Source organism: Terrapene carolina, unplaced genomic scaffold (assembly GCF_002925995.2).
Source record: "Terrapene carolina triunguis isolate 2854851 unplaced genomic scaffold, T_m_triunguis-2.0 Scaffold49, whole genome shotgun sequence".
Classification (NCBI taxonomy): domain Eukaryota; kingdom Metazoa; phylum Chordata; order Testudines; family Emydidae; genus Terrapene; species Terrapene triunguis.
The window spans coordinates 2,359,769-2,381,399 of record NW_020664400.1 but is presented as its reverse complement, the minus strand read 5'-3'; the positions used below and the strand labels follow the sequence as shown (position 1 = coordinate 2,381,399).

The following is a 21,631-nucleotide window of genomic DNA, read 5'->3' as shown; positions in this document are numbered from 1 at the left end:
GTAGTGATCAATGGCTCCATGTCTAGTTGGCAGCCGGTTTCAAGCGGAGTGCCCCAAGGGTCGGTCCTGGGGCTGGTTTTGTTCAATATCTTCATTAATGATCTGGAGGATGGTGTGGACTGCACTCTCAGCAAGTTTGCAGATGACACTAAAGTGGGAGGAGTGGTAGATACGCTGGAGGGTAGGGATAAGATACAGAGGGACCTAGACAAATTAGAGGATTGGGCCAAAAGAAACCTGATGAGGTTCAACAAGGACAAGTGCAGAGTCCTGCACTTAGGACGGAAGAATCCCATTCACTGTTACAGACTAGGGACTGAATGGCTAGGAAGCAGTTCTGCAAAAAAGGACCTCGGGGTTACAGTGGACGAGAAGCTGGTTATGAGTCAACAGTGTGCCCTTGTCGCCAAGAAGGCTAATGGCATTCTGGGCTGTATAAGTAGGGGCACTGCCAGCAGATCGAGGGACATGATCATTCCCCTCTATTTGGCATTTGGTGAGGCCTCATCTGGAGTACTGTGTCCAGTTTTGGGCCCCACACTACAAGAAGGATGTGGAAAAATTGGAAAGAGTCCAGCGGAGGGCAACAAAAATGATTAGGGGGCTGAGCACGTGACTTATGAGGAGAGGCTGAGGGAACTGGGATTGTTTAGTCTGCAGAAGAGAAGAATGAGGGGGGATTTGATAGCTGCTTTCAACTACCTGAAAGGGAGTTCCAAAGAGGATGGAGCTAGACTGTTCTCAGTGGTAGCAGATGACAGAACAAGGAGTAATGGTCTCAAGTTGCAGTGGGGGAGGTTTAGGTTGGATATTAGGAAAAACTTTTTCACTAGGAGGGTGGTGAAGCACTGGAATGGGTTCCCTAGGGAGATGGTGGAATCTCCTTCCTTAAAGATTTTTAAGGTCAGGCTTGACAAAGCCCTGGCTGGGATGATTTAGTTGGGGATTGGTCCTGCTTTGAGCAGGGGGTTGGACTAGGTGACCTCCTGAGGTCCCGTCCAACCCTGATATTCTATGATTCTATGAGGACCCGGGCCACGAACCCCCACAGTGGTCCTTTTGGACCCCCTGGGCATACCATCAGGCCCAGGGGGCTCCTTCGGGGGCTTCCCGTTCCGCCCCTTCGGAGCCCCAAGTACCAGAGGCCACTGTGTCTCACGCCCCACCCCGGGAGGCTCTGAGGCGACTACTCCAGCGCCAATGCAGGCCCACACTCCTAGCGTGCTGGACCTTGAGCAACAAGATCCTCCACAAGAGGACCTTGCGTAGGATCCCTTAGTCCCGGGGGTATCTTCCTCGCCGGATGAAGCAGTGTCGGGGACTACGGTTTCGGGCCTTCCTCCTATGGACCTCCACGCCCACCAGGAACTGCTCCGCAGGGTGGCGCGCAATATGAACCTCCAGGTAGAGGAGGGTGGTGGAGGTAGAGGACCCTGTGGTGGACATTCTGTCTGCGGAGGCACCGTCTAGAGTTGCCCTCCCCATCATACGAACCATACAGGCCAATGCCAAGACAATCTGGCAATCGCCAGCCTCTATTTCACCTACGGCCAAGGGGGGTGGAAAGGAAGTACTTTGTCCCTTCAAAGGACTACGAGTACCTCTATACGCATCCCCAACCGTGCTCCCTTGTCGTGGCTTCGGTCAACGAGAAGGAGCGGCACGGTCAGCAGGCCCCGGCGCCTAAATCAAAGGACACTAGATGCCTAGATTTGTTTGGGCGCAAGGTGTACTCAGCCGGAGGCTTGCAGCTCAGGGTGGCCAACCAGCAGGCACTCCTGAGCCGATATGACTATAATTCGTGGCACTCTATGGAGAAATTCAAGGAGTTGGTTCCACAGGAGTCCAGAGAGGAATTTGGGGCTACAGTAGAGGAGGGCAGGAAGGTGGCCAGAACCCTCCCTACAAGCCTCTCCGGACGTGGCAGACTTGGCAGCTAGGACCCTGGCCTCGGGCATAGCCATGCGCCGCATTTCGTGGCTTGCAGGTCTCTGGCTTACCACCAGAGTTACAGCAGACCCTCCAGGACCTGCCCTTTGATGGCCAGGGCCTATTCTCCGAGAAGACAGACTGAAGGCTGCAGAGTCTGAAGGACTCGAGAATTATCATGTGCTCTCTGGGAATGCATACCCCAGTAATGCAGAGAAGGCCCTTCAGACCACAGCCTCAGAGGTCATACCTCCCCCTCAGCCGAGACAGGACTTCTTTAGAAGACGTGGCCAAGGTGGTAAAAGGAAACAAACTGGACACCAAGCCAGCCAAGGCCAGGGCCCTCCCAAGCCATCGGCAGGGCCTAAGCAGAACTTCGAAGGTGCGCCCGAGGACGGAGCACCAGTCTCCATTCAGGATCCTTCCCTGCCTTTCCAAAATCGTCTCTCCCATTTCCTCCATGCGTGGTCCTACATAACATCAGACCGTTGGGTCCTACACACGGTGGAAAGGGGATACTCCCTCCAATTTGCTTCCCCCCATCCCCCTCCTTCCCTGTCCCTCTTCAGGGACATGCACCTCCTTGTACAGGAGGTCCAATCACTCCTGGCTTTGGGAGCAATAGAGTAGGTTCCGGGAGAGTCAAGGGGCAAGGGCTTTTATTCCCGCTACTTCCTAATCCCCAAGGCCAAGGGCGGGCTTCAGCCCATCCTGGGCCTACGCGGACTCAACAAATTTATGGTAAAGTTGAAGTTCCGCATGGTCTCACTAGGGACTGTTATTCCTTCCCTAGATCCTGGAGACTGGTACGCTGCCCTCGACATGAAGGACGCGTACTTCCATATTGTGATCTACTCAGCGCACAGATGCTTCCTTCGCTTTGTGGTCACTCAACAGCACTTTCAATTCACCAACTTCCTTTCAGCCTACCCACGGCCCCCAGGGTGTTTACCCAATGCATGGCTGTGGTAGCTGCCTCCCTTTGTCGACATCGGGTCCAAGTGTTCCCATATCTCGACGACTGGCTTATTCGGGGTCGCTCCAGGGATCAGGTGCAGTCTCACGTTCAGCTCACCATGAACATGTTCAGTCGGCTGGGCCTCTGGCTCAGTGTTGCGAAATCCACTCTGGTACCAACTCAGAGGATAGAATTCATAGGAGCAGTATTAGACTCAGGCCTAGCATGGGCAATTCTGCCGGAAGCACGCTTCCAATCCCTGGTGAACATCGTCCATAGCCTGCAAAGCTTCCCAACCTCGACCGTGAAAACATGCCTATGCCTCCTGGGACACATGACCTCTTGCACATTTGTGACCAGGCACGCCAGGCTGCAACTACGTCCACTCCAAGCTTGGCTATCAACAGTATACCGCCCAGGTCGGGACAGCTTGAGCACGGTGGTTACCATCCCGCCAGGGGTGTTAGCCTCTCTAGGCTGGTGGCTGGACCCCAAATGAGTGTGCGAAGGGGTGCCATTTCACGCCCCGCAGCCCTCAGTGTCCCTAGTCACAGATTTGTCATCCCTGGGATGGGGAGCCCACCTCGGGAACCTCTGTACACAGGGGCTATGGTCGGCAGGAGAGTTATCCCTGCACATCAACGTACGGGAACTCAGAGCAGTGCGCCTGGCGTGTCAAGCATTCCGAGAGCGCCTTAAGGCCGTTGTGTTGCAGTCCTCACAGACAACACTACGGCCATGTTTTTCATCAACAAGCAAGGGGGAGCCCGGTCGTCCCCCCTCTGTCAGGAGACCACTCGTCTGTGGGAATTCTGCATAGCCCACTCGATCCATCTGGTGGCGTAGTTTCTCCCAGGGGTCCAGAACACCTTAGTGGACCACCTCAGCAGATCATTCCAGGCTCACGAGTGGTCGGTTCGCCTGGCCGTCATCCACTCTGTCTTCCTGAAGTGGGGCTTTCCCCTGATAGACCTTTTCGCCTCTTGTGAGAATCGGAAATGCCAGGTGTTCTGCTCTCTCCAAGGGCAACTCTCCGGGTTCCCTGTCAGACACCTTCCTAATTCAGTGGAAGGATCACCTGTGCTATGCCTTTCCTCCATTCCCGCTAGTCCACAGGGTCCTAATCAAGCTGCTCAGGGATAGAGCCCGTCTGATTCTGGTCACCCCGGCGTAGCCCAGACAGCCCTGGTATACCGCTCTCCTAGAGCTGTCGGTGGACACCCCGATTCCACTCCTGCTGTGGCCAGACCTGATCACTCAGGATCACGGTCGACTCTGTCATCCCGACCTGCATTCTCTCCACCTCACAGCATGGATGCGGCATGGCTAAATCAGTCTGAGCTGTGCTGTTCTCACTCGGTCCAGCAAATCCTTTTGGGTAGCAGGAAGCCCTCTACCAGGTCCACATACTTAGCCAAGTGGAAGCGTTTTTCCTGCTGGTGCGACTGGAATCATATGACCCCCCCTACAGGCGTCAGTACCTATCATCTTGGACTATCTCCTGTCCTTAAAGCAGCAGGGCTTGGCAATCTCTTCTATCAGGGTGCACCTGGCAGCTATTTCGGCTTTCCACCCGGGCGAAAATGGGCACTTGGTCTTCTCCAATCCCATGGTCAGCAGATTTCTCAAGGGGTTGGAGCGCCTGTTCCCACCAATTCAACAACCGGTCCCTATGTGGGATCTTAACCTGGTCCTATCCAGACTCATGGGTGCCCTGTTCGAGCCGATGGCCACCTACTCGCTCCTGTACCTTTCCTGGAAGACAGCCTTCCTCGTAGCTATCACCTTGGCAAGGCGCGTGTCTGAGCTTAGAGCACTCACGCTGGAAAACACCGTATATGGTGTTCCCCAAGGACAAGGTACAGCTGCGACCCCACCCAGCCTTCCTCCCTAAGGTGGTGTCTGCCTTCCATGTCAACTAGGACCTATTCCTCCCTGTCTTCTACCCGAGGCCGCACGCCTCTCAACGGGAGCAACAACTGCACTCCCTAGACGTTCGCACGGCCCTGGCCTTCTACATCGAGCGAATGAAACCCTTCAGGAAAACATCACAGCTGTTTGTTGCTGTGGCAGACCGGATGAAGGGCCTTCCAGTATCCTCCCAGCGCATCTTGTCCTGGATCACATCATGCATCCGGGCGTGCTATGACTTGGCTGGTGTCGCATCTACGCACCTTACTGCCCACTCCATGCAGGCTCAGGCTTCATCCTCTGCTTTCCTGGCGCATGTGCACATTCAGGAGATATGTAGGGCAGCGACTTGGTCATCAGTACATACCTTCGCCGCCCCCTATGTGGTAGTGCAGCAGTCCAGGGGTGATGCTGCATTTCGTTCAGCGGTCCTTCACTCCGTGACACCTCACTCTGACCCCAGCGCCTAGGTAAGGCTTGGGAGTCACCTAATTGGAATTGATATGAGCAAGCACTCGAAGAAAAGACGGTTACTCACCTTTGTAACTGTTGTTCTTCGAGATCTGTTGCTTATATCCATTCCAAACCCGCCCATCTTCCCCTCGGTCGGAGTAGCCGGCAAGAAGGAACTGAGGGGGCGCTGGGTCGGCGGGGGCATATATCCGGCGCCATAAAGGGGGCTCCTCTGCCGACCCACTGAGTGTTGCTAGGGTAAAAATCTTCCGACGATCATGCGCGCGCGCACCTAATTGGAATGGATATGAGCAACACATCTCGAAGAACAACTGTTACAAAGGTGAGTAACCGTCTTTTCCTGAGTCCCAGGCTGGAGCCCTAACCACTGGCCATCCTGCCTCTGGAGGTCCTTTGTGAAGCCTGTCAGTCAAGTGACTCCACTTGTGTACACCCAAAAATTGTGGCCTTAAACTATTTATAGGATCCCCCCCACACCCACAGAAATCACACAGATTCGCCTCTGGACAGTTATTTAAATATCATCTTAGCAGGTGTAATCCAAATGTTAACACGTCTTTTCTGTGTGTTACACATATAAGCATGGTGCATGCCTTGGAGTGGGAGAGGGTGGCTGGGACTTTATCTTAATGTCCCCAGAAGTGCAGTTCTTCTTCGAGTGCTTGCTCATATCAATTCCAGTTAGGTGTGTGCATGCGCCGCGTGCTCGGCTGTTGGAAACTTTCCCCTAGCAGCTACCTGTCGGGCCAGCTGTGGAGCCCCCTGGAGTGGCACCGGTATGGCGTTCTATATATGACCCTGCCGGCCTGACCCCCCACCCCCTTCAGTTCCTTCTTACCGCCAATGACGGTTGTTGGAACAGTGGTCTCATGCTTGCAAGTGTTCCACTAATCCCTAGCTTTTCTGCTAATCTCTGTATATAGTTACCCAATATTAGTTAGTTAATAGTTCTTAGTTAGTTGTTAATTATAGTCTCACTACTTAGCAGGTTGGGGGCGTCTGTGTATCGCCCAGGCCGTGACAGTCTGGACACAGTGCTGACCATCCCTTTGCACAAACTCGACTCCCTATGGTGGTGGCTGAATCCCGCGCAGTAGGCGCCAGGGTTCCTTTTCGCCCACCCCAACCCACCTTGACCTTAATCATAGACGCGTCCGCGTTGGGCTGGGGAGCGCATCTGGGAAGCCTGACAACTCAGGGCCTATGGCAAGTAGAGGAACTGGCTCTGCATATCAACATCAAAGAACTCAGAGCGATCCACCTCGCCTGCCAAGCTTTTCTGACTCGCTTGCAGGGCCACTGCGTAGCGGTATTGACAGACAACACCACGGCTATGTTTTATATAAACAAGCAAGGCGGAGCCTGCTCGTCTCCTCTCTGTCAGGAAGTCCTCCTACTGTGGGAATTTTGCCTAGCCCACTCCATCCTTCTCCAGGTTTCATACCTGCCGGGTGTTCAGAACGTGCTGGCGGACAGCCTGAGCAGATGTTTCCTCACAAACAAGTGGTCGATTGGCCCGGACATCATCCACTCAGTCTTCTGCAGTTGGGGGTTTCCTCAAATCGACCTGTTCACCACATGGGCCAACAGGAAGTGCCCAACCTTTTGCTCCTTCAGGAGCCATACCCCAGGCTTGGTCGCAGATGCGTTCATGATTCCATGGTCGGGCAGCTACTATACGCCTTCCCACCATTCCCGCTGATCCACAAGTGCTTCTCAAAATCCGCAGGGACAAGGCGGACATGGTTTTGGTGGCCCCAGCCTGGCCTCGCCAGTGCTTGTACTCCACCCTCATGGACTTGTTGGTCCAGTCACCGATACGGCTACCTCTCACTCCCGACCTCATTACACAGGACCACGGTCGCCTTCTTCACCCAGACCTTCAGTCTCTCCAACTCAAGGCCTGGAGAATCCGTGGCTGAATCAGGCAGAGCTCGCCTGTTCGGATCCGGTGAGGCAGGTAGTTCTGGAAAGCCGCAAGCTGTCTACTAGGGCCACATACAGGGCAAAATGGAAGAGGTTCTCCAGCTGGTGCGCCCAAAGGCAGGTGCTCCCGCTCCAGGCTCCCATTCCTGGTATCCTGGACTATCTTCTGTACCTGAAGGACCAGTGTCTGGCATTTGGTTCCCTCAAGGTCCACCTCGTGGCCATCTCGGCCTTTCACCCAGGTGATTCTGGGCATTCGGTGTTCGCTCACCTCATCGTGGGACATTTCCTGGAAGGCCTGAAGAAGATACATCCCCCGATGAAGCTCCCCATCCCCGCCTGGGACCTTAACCTAGTCCTCTCCCGCCTCATGGGCCCTTCCTTCGAGCCTTTAGCTTCTTGCTCACTCCTCTACCTCTCTTGGAAAGTAGCTTTTCTGGTGGCTATCACCTTGGCATGATGCGTGTCTGAGCTGCGGGCCCTCACCTCTGAGCCCCCATACACAATTTTTCATAAAGACACGGGGGCTCACCCAGCTTTCCTTCCCAAGGTGGTGTCCCACTTCCATATTAGCCAGGACATCTTCCTGCCAGTCTTTTATCCAAAGCCACACAACAGCCCTCAAGAACAACAGCTGCACTCGCTGGATGTTAGGAGAGTGCTCGCTTTCTATATCAAGTGCACAAAGCCATTCCGAAACTCAACCCAGTTGTTCGTTGCTATAGCAGAGCAGATGAAGGGTTTGCCAGTTTCCTCCCAGTGGATCTCCTCCTGGATCACAGCTTGTATCCGCACCTGTTATAACTTGGCAAAGGCTCCTCCGCCTGCCATCACGGCTCACTCCACGAGGGCTCAGGCCTCCTCGGCAGCCGTTCTAGCCCAAGTACCTCTCCAGGAAATCTGCAGGGCTGCGATGTGTCTTCTGTGCATACTTTGACGTCGCACTATGCCATTGTCCACCAATCTAGGAACGATGCGGCCTTCGGCAGAGCGGTACTTTGATCGGCAATACCTTGACTCCGACCCCACCTCCTCGGTAAGGCTTGGAAGTCACCTAACTGGAATTGATATGAGCAAGCACTCAAAGAAGAAAAAACGGTTACTCACCTTTTTGTAACTGTTGTTCTTCGAGATGTGTTGCTCGTATCTATTCCATTCCCCCCGACCTTCCCCTCTGTCGGAGTAGCCAGCAAGAAGGAACTGAAGGGGGGTCGGGCCGGCAGGGTTGTATGTAGAGCGCCATGCCGGCGCCACTCCAGGGGGCTCCACAGCCAGCCCAACGAGTAGCTGCTAGGGGAAAGTTTCCGACAGCCATGCACGCGGCGCATGCACACCTAACTGGAATAGATATGAGCAAGACATCTCGAAGAACAACAGTTACAAAAGGTGCGTAATGGTTTGGGTTTTTTTTCTGTATTGAGTCTGATCTCTAGCAACCTCATTCTCTGAGACTTCAGCTATCTCACTGACGTCCCGTTTGACCCCTCGGCCTCCCATTTCTTTTCCACTGCCTTCTTGTTGACCTTAACCCTGTATTAATTCCCACACTCCTTACAATGGCTCCTCTCTCGACCTTGTCTGAGCACTGCTGTCACCAATCTCCCATCACCAAGTTCTTTCTCTCAGGCCACCATCTCGTCGCTTTCAACATAACCTCCTGCCCCCCACCCCGAAGCTTTCTGTGGTCTCCAGACCGTCAACGCCTTTGATGGCCTTGCTGTTCTCAGATGTTTCCTCTGATTTTTGTTGTGGAACCTCGCTCACCTATCCCCCGTCTCCCCTAGTGCCTGATTCCTCTGCTCCTGAATGTTTCCAGGGGGAGTTTCACTTTCTCCATTATGGGTGTGTTTCTCTTCCTTCAATCCTACCCTCCTCTTTTCCATACAGTGCTATTCATCACTGCCCACTGGTTCCAGCTCACAGAAACTCAGCCTTTGCCTCCCTTCTGAAATGCATCTTTTCATCTTTTCCCCTCCCTGCTCAAGGTCTTCTCAGCTCCTTCAAGGAGATCAACAAGATTATAATGAGTCTTCCAGCAGCCCCCACATTCCTTCTTCTCTTCTGTCACAGACAGAGGTTTTTGATTGCTCCCTACCTTTGCCTTCTCCCCCTTTCCACCCCATCTCCATTCACTACCACTGCCCCCTGCACCTCTCCTCTAACTCCTGGAACCTCCCCACTTGGACTTTGCCTCCATTCCATTCACTGCATCCGCTCTTCCCAAGTTCCCGCTTTGCAGCCGCTTCTCAGGGCCCTCTTCTTCCACCCCCCTGCAGCTTTTGGTGCTCTTGATTATAACGTTCCATTTTGAAATCTTGACCCCCTTTTGGTTTCCACCACTCCAGCCTACCTCTGCCTGTTAGCCAGCTGGCTGTTGGCTGCTCATGGGAATTCTTGGCATTTACTTAAAGCTATATTTAGATTGTATATTTTATCCTTCTCTCTTGCCCTTCATATGTTCCTTTCATTCTTAGATTAGGACCAATGTTGGGCAGGGACTGTGCTGGGAGTGCCTAGCACTTTGTACATAGTGCGTGCTATCCTAGTAGTAATAATTATAAGGGCACAACACAGCCAATGGAGCATAGAAGAATCACTTGCACAAGTGACCTGTCAGTCTATATCATCCATCTGTGACTCCCCCACTAACGTCCCTGTGGGTACTCTGGCCCATGCAATAGGCTGTGGCCTGACCATTGACTTCTGTCTGACTCTGCCTTTCAGGTTTGAGGAGTTCCTCCATCGGAAATGGTCTTCAGAGAAGCGTTTTGGCTTGGAAGGCTGTGAGGTGCTTATCCCAGCCCTAAAGACGATCATTGACAAGTCAAGTGCGAATGGAGTGGATTATGTTATCATGGGAATGCCACACAGGTAACAGGATCCTTGTCTCCCCACCCCATATTTTGGCGGCGGGGGCAGCTGGCAGGTCAGAAAGCTGCAGGCAGGTGGCAGTTGGTTGGTGGGGCTGAGGTGTAAAGGGAAGCTGGCTTCCCCTAGAACTCTTGCTCCTAGCATGAGATGACTGTTTTTCCAAAGATTATTAAATTTAATTTTATTGAAAATGATATAAACAAACTGAGATTCAAATGCATCTTGGGCATTAGCATCACCCATTCATAGCTAACATCACCCATTATACAAGGCTGCAGGAAATGTATCTTAACATACAGGGAACACCCTGTGCCTTTCTAAACAAAATGCCCAGCAAGCCCTTGTTTATTATCTGCATAACTGCACGCTGGAATCTGCAGAATAATAGAGTTTCCCCAGTAAGCCCTTAATCTAGGGTATGTGTTGTACCTCCTGCAGAGGAGCCAGGGGTTCCCTGTGGATATTGAGGCCCTGTTGCTCAGGTGCACAATACTAGGCAATTTGGACCTGTGTTTTAAGAAGGTCTGGCCTTGCAACACGGATTTAACTGGCATCTGGATCCAAATTAATTGGGAAGTGTAAAGCATGGTCTTCCTGAGGTGGCTGCCAGCATAGGGGAATCTCCTGTGGCTGTTTCTGCCAGAGTCCGGCATGAGTAAATCATAGTATTGCAAAAAGAACCCCTCATGGGACAGGGTGCTGCCGGGTGACCCACCTTGCTTTCCTCTTCAGAAGGAGCACGGGGTACTGGAGTCTCTTGCCACAGACTGTACCACCAGTTTGGCAGGGCGTGGGGGAAAGTAAAACTGCTTGTTCTTGGTGTAAAATAGGAAGAGGAATGGGTCCTTTGCCTTGGTTTGAAGCATAGATGGTGCGGTGAGAAGCACTCTCTCCAGACAGGCAGCATAGAGTGCAAGGCGAGCTGTCCACCTGTAGCTGACTGTGGCATTGATTTCACAGAGGGCGTCTGAATGTTCTCGCCAACGTGATCAGGAAGGAGCTGGAGCAGATCTTCTGTCAGTTTGATTCCAAGCTGGAGGCTGCTGATGAGGTGAGTGAGGTTTGACTAGAGTCTAAGCAAGCAGCCACATGAGAGTATAGGTACAGTATGCAGTGGGGCTCTTTCTCCAGACAGCAGACTACACTTGGCAATCCCTGTCCCCAGAGGCCCCAGCAGAATTCACGAGAAGACCACATGAGTTGTCAGTCCTAGGGTCCCATCTAGCCTGGTATCGCATTTCTGACAGTGGCCAGAACCAGCTGTATCAGAAGGAGGTGCAAGAATCTCCTTAGTGGGCAATTCTGGAATAACCTGTCCATACTGGAAACCTCTGCCTGTTCCTGACCCTCTTCAGTTAGTGGTTGGCTTGCCCTGAACCAGGAAGGTTCATAACCCTTCTGTTTTTCTTATCCTGTGACTTACCGTTGGGTGTTCTCCTTATCCAGATGGATAACTAGTTATTTATTGATCCTGCTCAGTTCATGGCCTCGATACCTTGTGGCAGTGAATTCTGCAGGGTAAATGTTGTTTTAAATGTGTTGTCTCAGTTGATCCAGTTTCCAAGCCAAGGCAGGACTTTATCCCATGACTGTTTTGTTTACCTTAATAGCTTCTTGTGAGACTTGGTAGCCTCTTCAAAATAGTCTTGAGAGTCCAGTAAATTATGAATCTTGGTTCTCCTGTAGCCTCTACCTTGCTGTCAGAGATGCTAGTGGATTAGAGAGACATGGTTGTTCGTTGACACAAGCTGGGCTGATCTGTCCCTATCCTATCATGAGCTTCTAGGTCAGGCTTCCCCCTTTCTTCCATAGTGTGGCCCATGTGTTGGTAGAGAGATCATCTTATGGAGCACTTCCCCTCTATAGCATGTTCTGATTTTTGGCCACATGCCATGCCACTAGCAGCTATAGTAATTCCTTGTTCCTCTTCGAGTGATTGCTCATGTGCATTTCACAATAGGTGTGCATACTCGCCACGTGCACCGGTGCCGGAAGTTTTTCCCTTAGCAGTACCTGTAGGGGGGAGCGCCCCTAGTGACCCCTGGAGTGGCGCTGCCCTGGTGCGGTATAAGGGGCGCTGCGTGCTCCCCCCACCCTCAGTTTCTTGTTGCTGCCAGTGAAGGTGCTTCGGAACTGCTCTGCTGTAGTTTTCCCTCTTGGACTTTGTTAGTTCGTAGTTAGTAGTGCCTGTAGTTTAAACAAAAACAAAAAGTAGCTTTAGTTAGAATTAGTTAAGTGCGCCTGGGTCGGGGCATGCCCTGTGCCCCAGGCTTTAAGTCGTGCGACACTTGCAAATGGTCTATGCCCGTGAGTGAGCCGCACGCAGACTGTTTACGCTGTCTGGGGGAACCCATCTCAGCGACCGCAGCAAGATTTGCAGATCTTTCAAACCTCGGACCAAGAAGGAGCAGGACGTTCGGCTCCAAGCCATTTTCACACCACTGCACCACTCCAAGTCAGCACCGAGCACTGTGGCATCGGTGCGCGGCGACCCAACGGTGCCATCCATCAGTTGGCACCACTCCCTGTCCATGGAACACTCTAAAAAGGCGAAGAAGAGGTCTTGTCCGCCAAGGCACCAGAGCAAGACTGGGGGAGAGACTAGACCCACGTTAGGCAGCTCTCGATCCCCATCGGCCTCGTGGCCTCCGACTCAAGTTGAGCGGAGTAGCCCAGCCCACTCCGAGCCAGCCTCCCTGGACACCAGTGGCCACATTCGGGTGCCCTCCATGCCGGAGGCCCTGCAGGCGGCTCGAGACGTTATGTCTCTCTGCCTACCATATGGACCAAGACATTTTCCTGACGGTGCTCTGTCCCAAACCCCATGCGTCTAGTGAGGCACAGCCTCCACATGCTGGATGTGAGACGAGCCCTGGCCTTTTACCTGAAACGTACGAAACCATTCAGAAAGTGCTCGCAACAGCTCATCGCCTCGGCCGAACACATGAGAGGCTGGCCGATCTCCACTCAGCGGCTCTCCAACTGGGTCACCTCATTTATCCATACTTGTTACAACCTGGCGGGAGTTCCCCTGCCGCGATTGTGAGGGCACACTCGACTAGGGCGCAAGCCTTGTCGGCTGCCTTTCTGGCCCATGTCCCTATTCAGGAAATCTGTAGGGCTGCCACATGGTCATCGGTTCACACTTTCACCTCGCATTATGCGATCGTCTCCCAAACCAGGGAGGACACCGGGTTCGGCAGGGCAGTACTCCATCCCGAGTGTCTGTGAACTCCTACCCACCTCCAACAAATATATCTTGGAATCACCTACTGTGGAATGCACATGAGCAATCACTCGAAGAAGAAAAGACAGTTACCTTTCCGTAATAGGTGTTCTTTGAGATGTGTTGCTCATGTGCACTCCACATCCTGCCCTCCTTCCCCTCTGTTGGAGTTGTCTGGCAAGAAGGAACTGAGGGTGGGGGGAGAGCGCAGCACCCCTTATACTGCGCCAGGGCGGCGCCGCACTCACTACGGGCACTCCCCTATGGGTACTACTAAGGCAAAAACTTCCGGCACCGCTGCACATGGCGAGCACGCACACCTATTGTGGAATGGACATGAGCAACACATCTCGAAGAACACCAGTTATGGCAAGGTAACTGTCTTTTTGGGGGGAAGGGGAAGCTTGTGTATAATTTGTGCCCCTTCTTACACTTACACAATTTTACTTCACCTGTCCCAATCTTTCTCCCACCCTAGTGAGTTTATTCCCACTTCTTCCTGATCTCCCACTTCCAGACCCCGCTTCCTTCTCTTCTCTCCTCTCCCCCCTGCCCCATCCACCTCCCTTGCTCTCTCCAGACCCCATGCACTTGCCTCCTTTCCTCAGTGCTTCTACCTCCTGGCTGCTGTCACACCCCCAATACCCTTTGGTTCTCCCATCTCTAGGGTATAAATGAGGTCAGATGCTTATCGGAGGTGCACAGAATACAGCTGGTAACCAGGACCTATGTTGTTGAACTTAGATGCTTAAAGCTAGTAGTACTTAGGTACCCAAACAAGAGCCCTGCCTTGGCTTCAATGGGAGCAGGACTGGGTTCTTAAACAATATAAATGATTTTCACCTTTGTGGCCAATATTTGGGGCACCTCTGTGCTGCTATTACTCTGTGATATCGGCAAATGCACGTGCTCTGTGGGTTCAGTGTTTCTGGTAATTGCAGCTCTAGCTGAAGAGCTCCAAATTCATGACACTTGTATACTCCACACAGCACTAGCTGATGCTGCGTACCCATGCTGTGAGCCTATGGACTGCGGGAGGCACCAAGGACTCCTGCTCTCATCCGAAATCTCCCCAAGCTCTGCCGCCCACACTCCTCTCTTGACTCTGCTCTTTCTCTCCAGGGCTCGGGAGACGTGAAGTACCACTTGGGAATGTACCACCGGAGGATTAACCGTGTCACTGAGAGGAACATCACCCTCTCCTTGGTGGCAAACCCCTCTCACTTGGAGGCTGCAGATCCAGTGGTTATGGGCAAGACGAAGGCGGAGCAGTTTTATTGTGGGGACACTAAAGGAAAGAAGGTAAAGGGCACCGAATATCTCTGATCCAGTGTCTGTTACAAGTTTATTCAAACTCGGCTGACTGAAGGGAGGCAAACTGCTCCATCAGGAAGCCAGATTAGCCGAAGAAATCCATGTGGTTTGTTTTCCATTCTAAATTTCCCCAGAGATCTGGAATGCTGTCTGCCACAGGAAGAGTTCTGGTCCTACATAAAGCACCCTCTCCTGTTTTATTCCTCCATCAATAGTCAGAGCAGTGCCGCTTCTGTCCTGCTCCAACTTATCCGAGCCATAGCGAGCAGCGGAAGTAGCGGCTCAGCCAAAATGTCTTCTCTGATTTTGGGTGTCTTGGAGTGGGAGGCCAGATTGCTAGAAACGGTGAATGCACGAATCTCCAGTTCAAGTCAGGGGAAGGGGCGGGTGTTCAGCACCTCTGAAAATGGGGCTCAGGGTGTTGCAACTGAGGTATCTGAGAACCGAGGCATCCCAAATCGGTGGCCATTTAAAAACAAAAAAAATCAGCCTGGTGCTCGTGCTGTGTTGCTACTCAGCAGCAGCTAGAGGCCTTGGTAGTATTCTCAGAGGGGCCGGGGATGGAAATGGGAGGAGATATTGAAGTCGATGAAATGGCAGAAGGCTGAAAGATGCCACAATTAAGCTTTGTATAACTTGCTGGAAAGGGATAAGCCAATATTTGGTGGCTATGGTGGTGGATTGCAGATCTAGACGTCACCATGACTAGGTGATGCAAAGGGGATTCACTCAGACTGAGAACCACTGGCAGTTGCTCTGGAAGTCACTGAGAACAGCAGAGACTGGAGAGAAACAGAGAACAGCAGAAAGGGTTGGAGAAAAATATCTGTGGTGCGAATCCTCAAAAAGAAAAATAGAATGATGTGGCAATTTACCAGCCATTAATCCGTTCCCTTGTAAAAAGACGCCATGTGAGTGACTGGCCCATGATCAATAAGAGAAATGAGCTTATGTGGAATCATCGCAGACTCTTCTTCACTTTGCTCTACTAACAAAATGTAGTGGAGGAAGAGGACACAGAGGATGGAGGATCTGTTTGTTTCAGTGAATTTGATCAAGTGCCTCATTTAGTTCAGATGCCCTTGTATAGGGACAAAGTCTTAAGGCATATTGTAAAGTGCGGTAATGGAAAGTCCCAGCGAATGGACGCATGAGAGTCATCAGTGGGATTGGGGTTAGATCCATTCTGAAAGAGTGGTTAACAAGCAGACCCACCCTAGAATTGCAAATCCCACCGACAGAGAAATAACACTAAGGAACCTCAAGAGGGAGTAATGTGAGAGTCAGGCTGCAATGATGCAGCCTAAGGCATCGGGATGGGGAGGGAGGTCCCTTTTGCGGCAGGAGATCTCTGCGACAAGTAACCAGGTGTGAAAGTGTCTGGGTGAAGTCCTGGTTCCATTGCAGTTGGTGGGAGTTTTGCCACTGACTTCAGCGTAGCCAGGAGTTGCATGTCTAGAGGCATGTTGTGCAGCAGGAAGTCACTTTCTCTTATAGAAAATGACTATAAACAAACTCTCCCTCCCCAGTTAAACCTGACCAAACTGAAGGAACTGAATGTAAATCGAGGTTCACTGTGATCCTGAGATGTGTCCTTGGCTTGGAATAGGTAGTGGGGAACAGAGGATCCATTCCATGAGAGAGAACAGCTGTGTCCTTCAACATGTATCCTAATGTGAAAGAACAAGCCATAAAAAATGGGCTGTTGTAAGCAACTTCAGTGTCTGGCTTATAACAAACATGTATCCAATATCCTGGGAGAGGTATAAGGGTGAGATTCAATGAGATCAAAAATAGCCCTGGTCCTTTGTGGGAGGACGGAGAATATACCAAGACGAATACTGTCCTCTGGTACGGCAGCATCTGTAGACAGCACTCCACGTCTAGCGTGATTAGGCAGCAGCCTCACACAGATACTAGTGGAATTCCCATTTTAATTGCTGCACCTGAAGTGTCCTCACTAACGTTTGAGGTGGCTTGTGAAATGCACATCCTTTCTCTATGGGCATGAATTTTTTCAACCCACACTTGGGAGGGAAGTCTGTCATCAGTAAAATCAAAAGCAACACTCATTTTCATTTAGGATGATTCCCTTTTTCCAAAAGCTGGAGAAGTGAGATAGGCACTGGCGGGTGCTCAGTAAACTTTATCCACCACTGGGACTGGTTCCAATGTAACACTCAGCAGTAGATCAGTTAATTGGCATAATCCACTGATTGCCTTTAATTCCAAGAATCATTTTTAACTAGGGTTGTAAATTAATTGCCATTAACTCATGCGATTAACTCAAAAAAAAATGATTAAAAAAATCACGATTAATCTCACTGTTAAATAGAATGCCAATTGAAATTTATTAAATATTTGTGGACGTTTTCTACATTTTCAAATATATTGATTTCAATTACAACACAGAATACAAAGTGTACAGTGTTCACTGTATATTTATTTTTTTGTTACAAATATTTGTACTGTAAAAAACCAAAGAAATAGTATTTTTCAATTCACCTCATACAAGTACTGTAGTGCAATCTCTTCATCATGGAAGTTGAACTTACAAATTGTAGAATTATGTACAAAAAAATAACTGCATTCAAAAATAAAACAATGTAAAACTTTAGAGCCGACAAGTCCACTCGGTCCTACTTCAGCCAATCGCTCAGACAAACAAGTTTGGTTAAAATTTGCAGAAGATAATGCTGCCAGCTTCTTGTTTACAATGTCACCTGAAGGTGAGAACAGGCATTCACATGGCACTTTTGTAGCCGGGGTTGCAAGGTATTTACATGTCAGATATGCTAAACATTCGTATGCCCCTTCATTCTTCAGCCACCATTCCAGAGGACATACTTCCATGCTGATGATGCTCGTTAAAAAAATAATGCATTAATTACGTTTGTGACTGAACTCGGTTGGGGAGAATTGTATGTCTCCTGTTCTGTTTTACCTGCATTCTGCCGTATGTTTCATGTCATAGTAGTCTCGGATGATGACCCAGCACATGTTCGTTTTAAGAACACTTTCACAGCAGATTTGACAAAATGCAAAGAAGGTACCATTGTGAGATTTCTAAAAATAGCTACAGCTCTCTGCCCAAGGTTTAAGAATCTGAAGTGCCTTCCAAAATCTGAGAGGGACGAGGTGTGGGGCATGCTTTGAGAAGACTTAAAAGAGCAACACTCCGATGCAAAAACTACAGAACCCAAACCACCACAAAAGAAAATCAACCTTCTGCTGTTGGCATCTGTCTCAGATGATGAAAATGAACATGCATCGGTCCACTCTGCTTTGGATCGTTATCAAGCAGAACCCATCATCAGCATGGACGTATATCCTCTGGAATGGTGGTTGAAACATGAAGGGACATATGAATCTTTAGCGCATCTGGCACGTAAATAGCTTGCGGCGCCAGCTACAAGAGTGCCATGAGAATGCCTGTTCTCACTTTCAGGTGACATTGTAAACAAGAAGCAGGCAGCATTATCTCCTGCAAATCGTAACCAAACTTGTTTGTTTGAGCGATTGGCTCAAGTAGGACTGAGTGGACATGCAGGCTCTAAAATTTTACATTTTTATTTTTGAATGCTGTTTTTTTTGTACATAATTCTACATTTGTAAGTTCAACTTTCATGATAAAGAGATTGCACTACAGTACTTGTATTAGGTGAATTGAAAAATACTATTTTTTTGGTTTTTTTTACAGTGCAAATACTTGTAATCAAAAATAAATATAGTGAGCACTGTACACTTTGTATTCTGTGTTGTAATTGAAATCAATATATTTGAAAATGTAGAAAACATCCAAAAATATTTAAATAAATGGTATTCTATTATTGTTTTAACAGCGCGATTAATTGCGATTAATTTTTTTGATCGATTAACAGCCCTAGTTTTAACGTCGTCGTCTAGAATGTCGGGAGGGGAGGGCTCTGAATCCACTCAGTATCTTCCTGAGTCATTGCACCAGAGACACTAGCCATAGTCTGTTCAGATCCAGCCTCACATGGAGGAGCTTTGTTGAAACATCAAACTGGAACCTCACTCCCTAGTGCAGTCACCTGGGGGCTAAAGCATCAGATCTTCCTTGCCATGAAGGTTACGGACAGACAATGGAAAGGATGAGGCAAAGGAGCTGCCACCAGAGAGATGTGGAGATGTATGTACAGTGGGGAGATGGAGAAGAGTTTTCCATGCCCAGTCAGAGCCTGCTTGTAGCTGCTCCCCCACCCTAGCCAATAGCCCCTCCTTCCCCAGTACTGCTGGGCCCCCTTTGTGTGCACTTCTGGGCACCTTTAATACTGAAAGGAAGCCAACAAGCCACCAGCCTTCAGTTTGGTCCTCTTGTCCCCACAGGTGATGTCCATTCTCTTGCACGGAGATGCAGCTTTTGCCGGGCAGGGTATAGTGTATGAGACGTTCCATTTGAGCGACTTGCCATCCTACACCACGCATGGGACAGTTCACGTGGTTGTGAACAACCAGGTAAAAACTGGGCCCCTTGGCTGCAAGACTGGGTCCTTCAGCTCCACCGATACCAGAATCTTTGAGAACATGCACTTTAAATGCCCAGGGCAGGGAGAGTGGTTTGTCAGTCTCTGACGTATCATGCTGGTGTGCTAGCAATGGTAAGCGTGTGTCAAGGATGTGTTTTATCCTAGGGATGGGGCCCTGTATCAGGGTCTTCTCCCACTAAAATGCTGCTGTGTTGTACCTGTGAAACTCCAGTTATGGTTCACTGCTGGAATTGGGGCTTCTGGGGATGTGTATAGGCAGATCCATAAGCAGGAGAGCTCCTATGAGACAAGGCTAAGGAACAAGAAGAACTGATGGTAACTTGCTCTGGGCTAGAACGGTGAAGTCCCTAGTGTCTAGGGCCTGATCTACACTACAGACTTAGGTTGACATAAGACAGGTTACTTCAGCCTAATTATGTCAGTGTACACACTACAGCCTTGCTCCCACTGATGTAAGTGCCGATGTACCTCCATCTCCACAAGAGGTGTAGGGCTTATGTTGGTGTAGTTAGGGCGACGCAGTGTCACTGCGGGTTACTTACCTGGGCTGTTGGCTGTCATTCTTATCAAGTTCATGGCTCCATGCTGGCATCCTGAAATTGACAAGAAAGCCGGGCTGTCAACCCCGGGATGTGGAGGGGGCTCCAGCTAAAGCCCAACTGCTCCCTGGATCCCGTCTCCCCACTCCCAGCCTGCCAGTTACATGGGCTCCCCTCTCCCAGCCCGGCTGCTCCCCCGGTCCTGGCTCCCAGCCCAGCTGCCTCCCACTGCCCAGGGAGCTGCATGCAGAGCTGACAGCTCATGCTCTCAGCCCCCTCACACTGTCCCTCTTAAGTCGGTGGAAGCGTTCCTGGTGATGACACGCATCGCCGACCGGAGGAGGGCAGTGTGGATATGAACCACCGCAGTGGTGGCTGTAAGTCAACCTAACATAGGTCAACTTAAGTTTGTAGTGTAGACCTGGCCTAAATTATTGTCTTTTTGATCCCCTGTTCTGTTTTGAGCTTAGGTGACAGTGGCTTGATTGATATCCCGTTCCCTGATGCTGGGCAGGCTGGTTCTGAGCAGAGCCCAGTGGGAGAAGGAAGGGGACTGTTTGAGCTTTTATATGGTCTCTCTGAAAGAGTCTTTACCCTGTCTTACCTCTCACAAGCACCGCCCTTTACGTGGACTCCATTAATGTTCTGCCCTGGTGACTGCCCTCCCTCTGCTGAACAGAACATAACAAAGTCAGAACAGAGCTAACTTAAAACTGACCTGGATAGCTTCTCTAGCTAGACCAACATAATAACTGGGACTCCCTTTACTGGCCTGGGAAGCTTTCTCCAGGAAAGGTAATAGTTGTTCTGTAATACTTCCCTCTGGTTGGAGCTCTATTATCCAGCAGGTGGGGTAAATGGTTGTAAAAATCTCTTGTCATCAATCATGACAGCTCCTTGGTCTAACCTGACATGGAGGCAGTGTGGTCTTGTGGTTAGAGCAGGGACTGGTAGGTAGTTGGAAGCTTGCAAATTTACTCCCAGCTCTGCCAACAACTCGCTTAAAATCTGTCTGTTTTCCCTCTGCAAAGTGGAGGGAACTCTCCCTTCTCCCACTCTGTGTGAAGCATTTTGAGATGCTCAGATGATGAGCGCTATCTGATTGCCAAGCCTAACTATTTTCTAGACCTTTTTGTGTCCGCCTTCTGCTATTTTCCATGACGGCCCCAAATTGCTCTGTTTCCAGATTGGATTCACTACAGACCCCCGTATGGCCCGTTCCTCTCCGTACCCAACCGACGTTGCCCGGGTGGTGAATGCACCTATTTTCCATGTCAATGCGGATGACCCAGAGGCAGTGGTGTATGTGTGCAATGTAGCAGCAGAATGGAGAAGCACTTTCCACAAAGATGTGGTGGTTGACTTGGTAGGTGATTGGGAACCAGTTGGGGCTTTGCTAAAATCCTGGCTTTGTTTAGTGAACTTCTGGGGAAATGACAAAATGCTCTTCAGATGAACCATTGGAGGCATCTTGGACTGTGTTTGTACAGCACCTAGCACAATGGGGCCCTGGGCCATGACTGGGGCTCAGAGGTGCTACTATAATCCAAATAATAAATAATGACCCTCTTGTGCTTCTTTGCACCTTAACCCTTTGTTCTTTGGGTCTGGTAGTTTTGGGGGGGTGGGGGGGGTATCGAAAGAAATATTTAAGCGAAAACAAGGCACTGAAAATGTAGCTGTGTTGTGCTTGAAGAAAAGGAGATGCTAATTTTCCTGTAACTGCTCAAATAGCTGCAGTTTTTCTTTTAAACTGGGATGAAACCATCCCACTGAGTCATTAGTTACTCTAGTTTTACACCAGTGTCGCTCCATTGACTTCAGTGGAACCTACTCCTGATTTACACTAGTCTAAATGAGATCAGAATCAGGCCCTCTGCCTTCAGGCTGTACATGACCACGTGTACTGGGCACCGCATTTCAAAAAAGATGTGGAGAAATTGGAAAGGGTCCAGAGAAGAGCAACAAGAAT

At 50.3% G+C, this 21,631-nt stretch overlaps 1 protein-coding gene across 1 annotated transcript in view; it reads left to right on the top strand.

The window, feature by feature from the left end:
• Positions 1 to 21,631, top strand: part of LOC112119360 (2-oxoglutarate dehydrogenase, mitochondrial) — a 105,494-nt gene that overhangs the window by 70,972 nt on the left and 12,891 nt on the right. Inside the window, exons 8-12 of the mRNA XM_024217986.1 lie at positions 9,923 to 10,069; positions 11,030 to 11,120; positions 14,418 to 14,597; positions 18,960 to 19,088; positions 20,846 to 21,025. Coding sequence (XP_024073754.1) covers positions 9,923 to 10,069; positions 11,030 to 11,120; positions 14,418 to 14,597; positions 18,960 to 19,088; positions 20,846 to 21,025 — 727 coding nt within the window. The remainder of the gene's footprint in view (positions 1 to 9,922; positions 10,070 to 11,029; positions 11,121 to 14,417; positions 14,598 to 18,959; positions 19,089 to 20,845; positions 21,026 to 21,631) is intronic.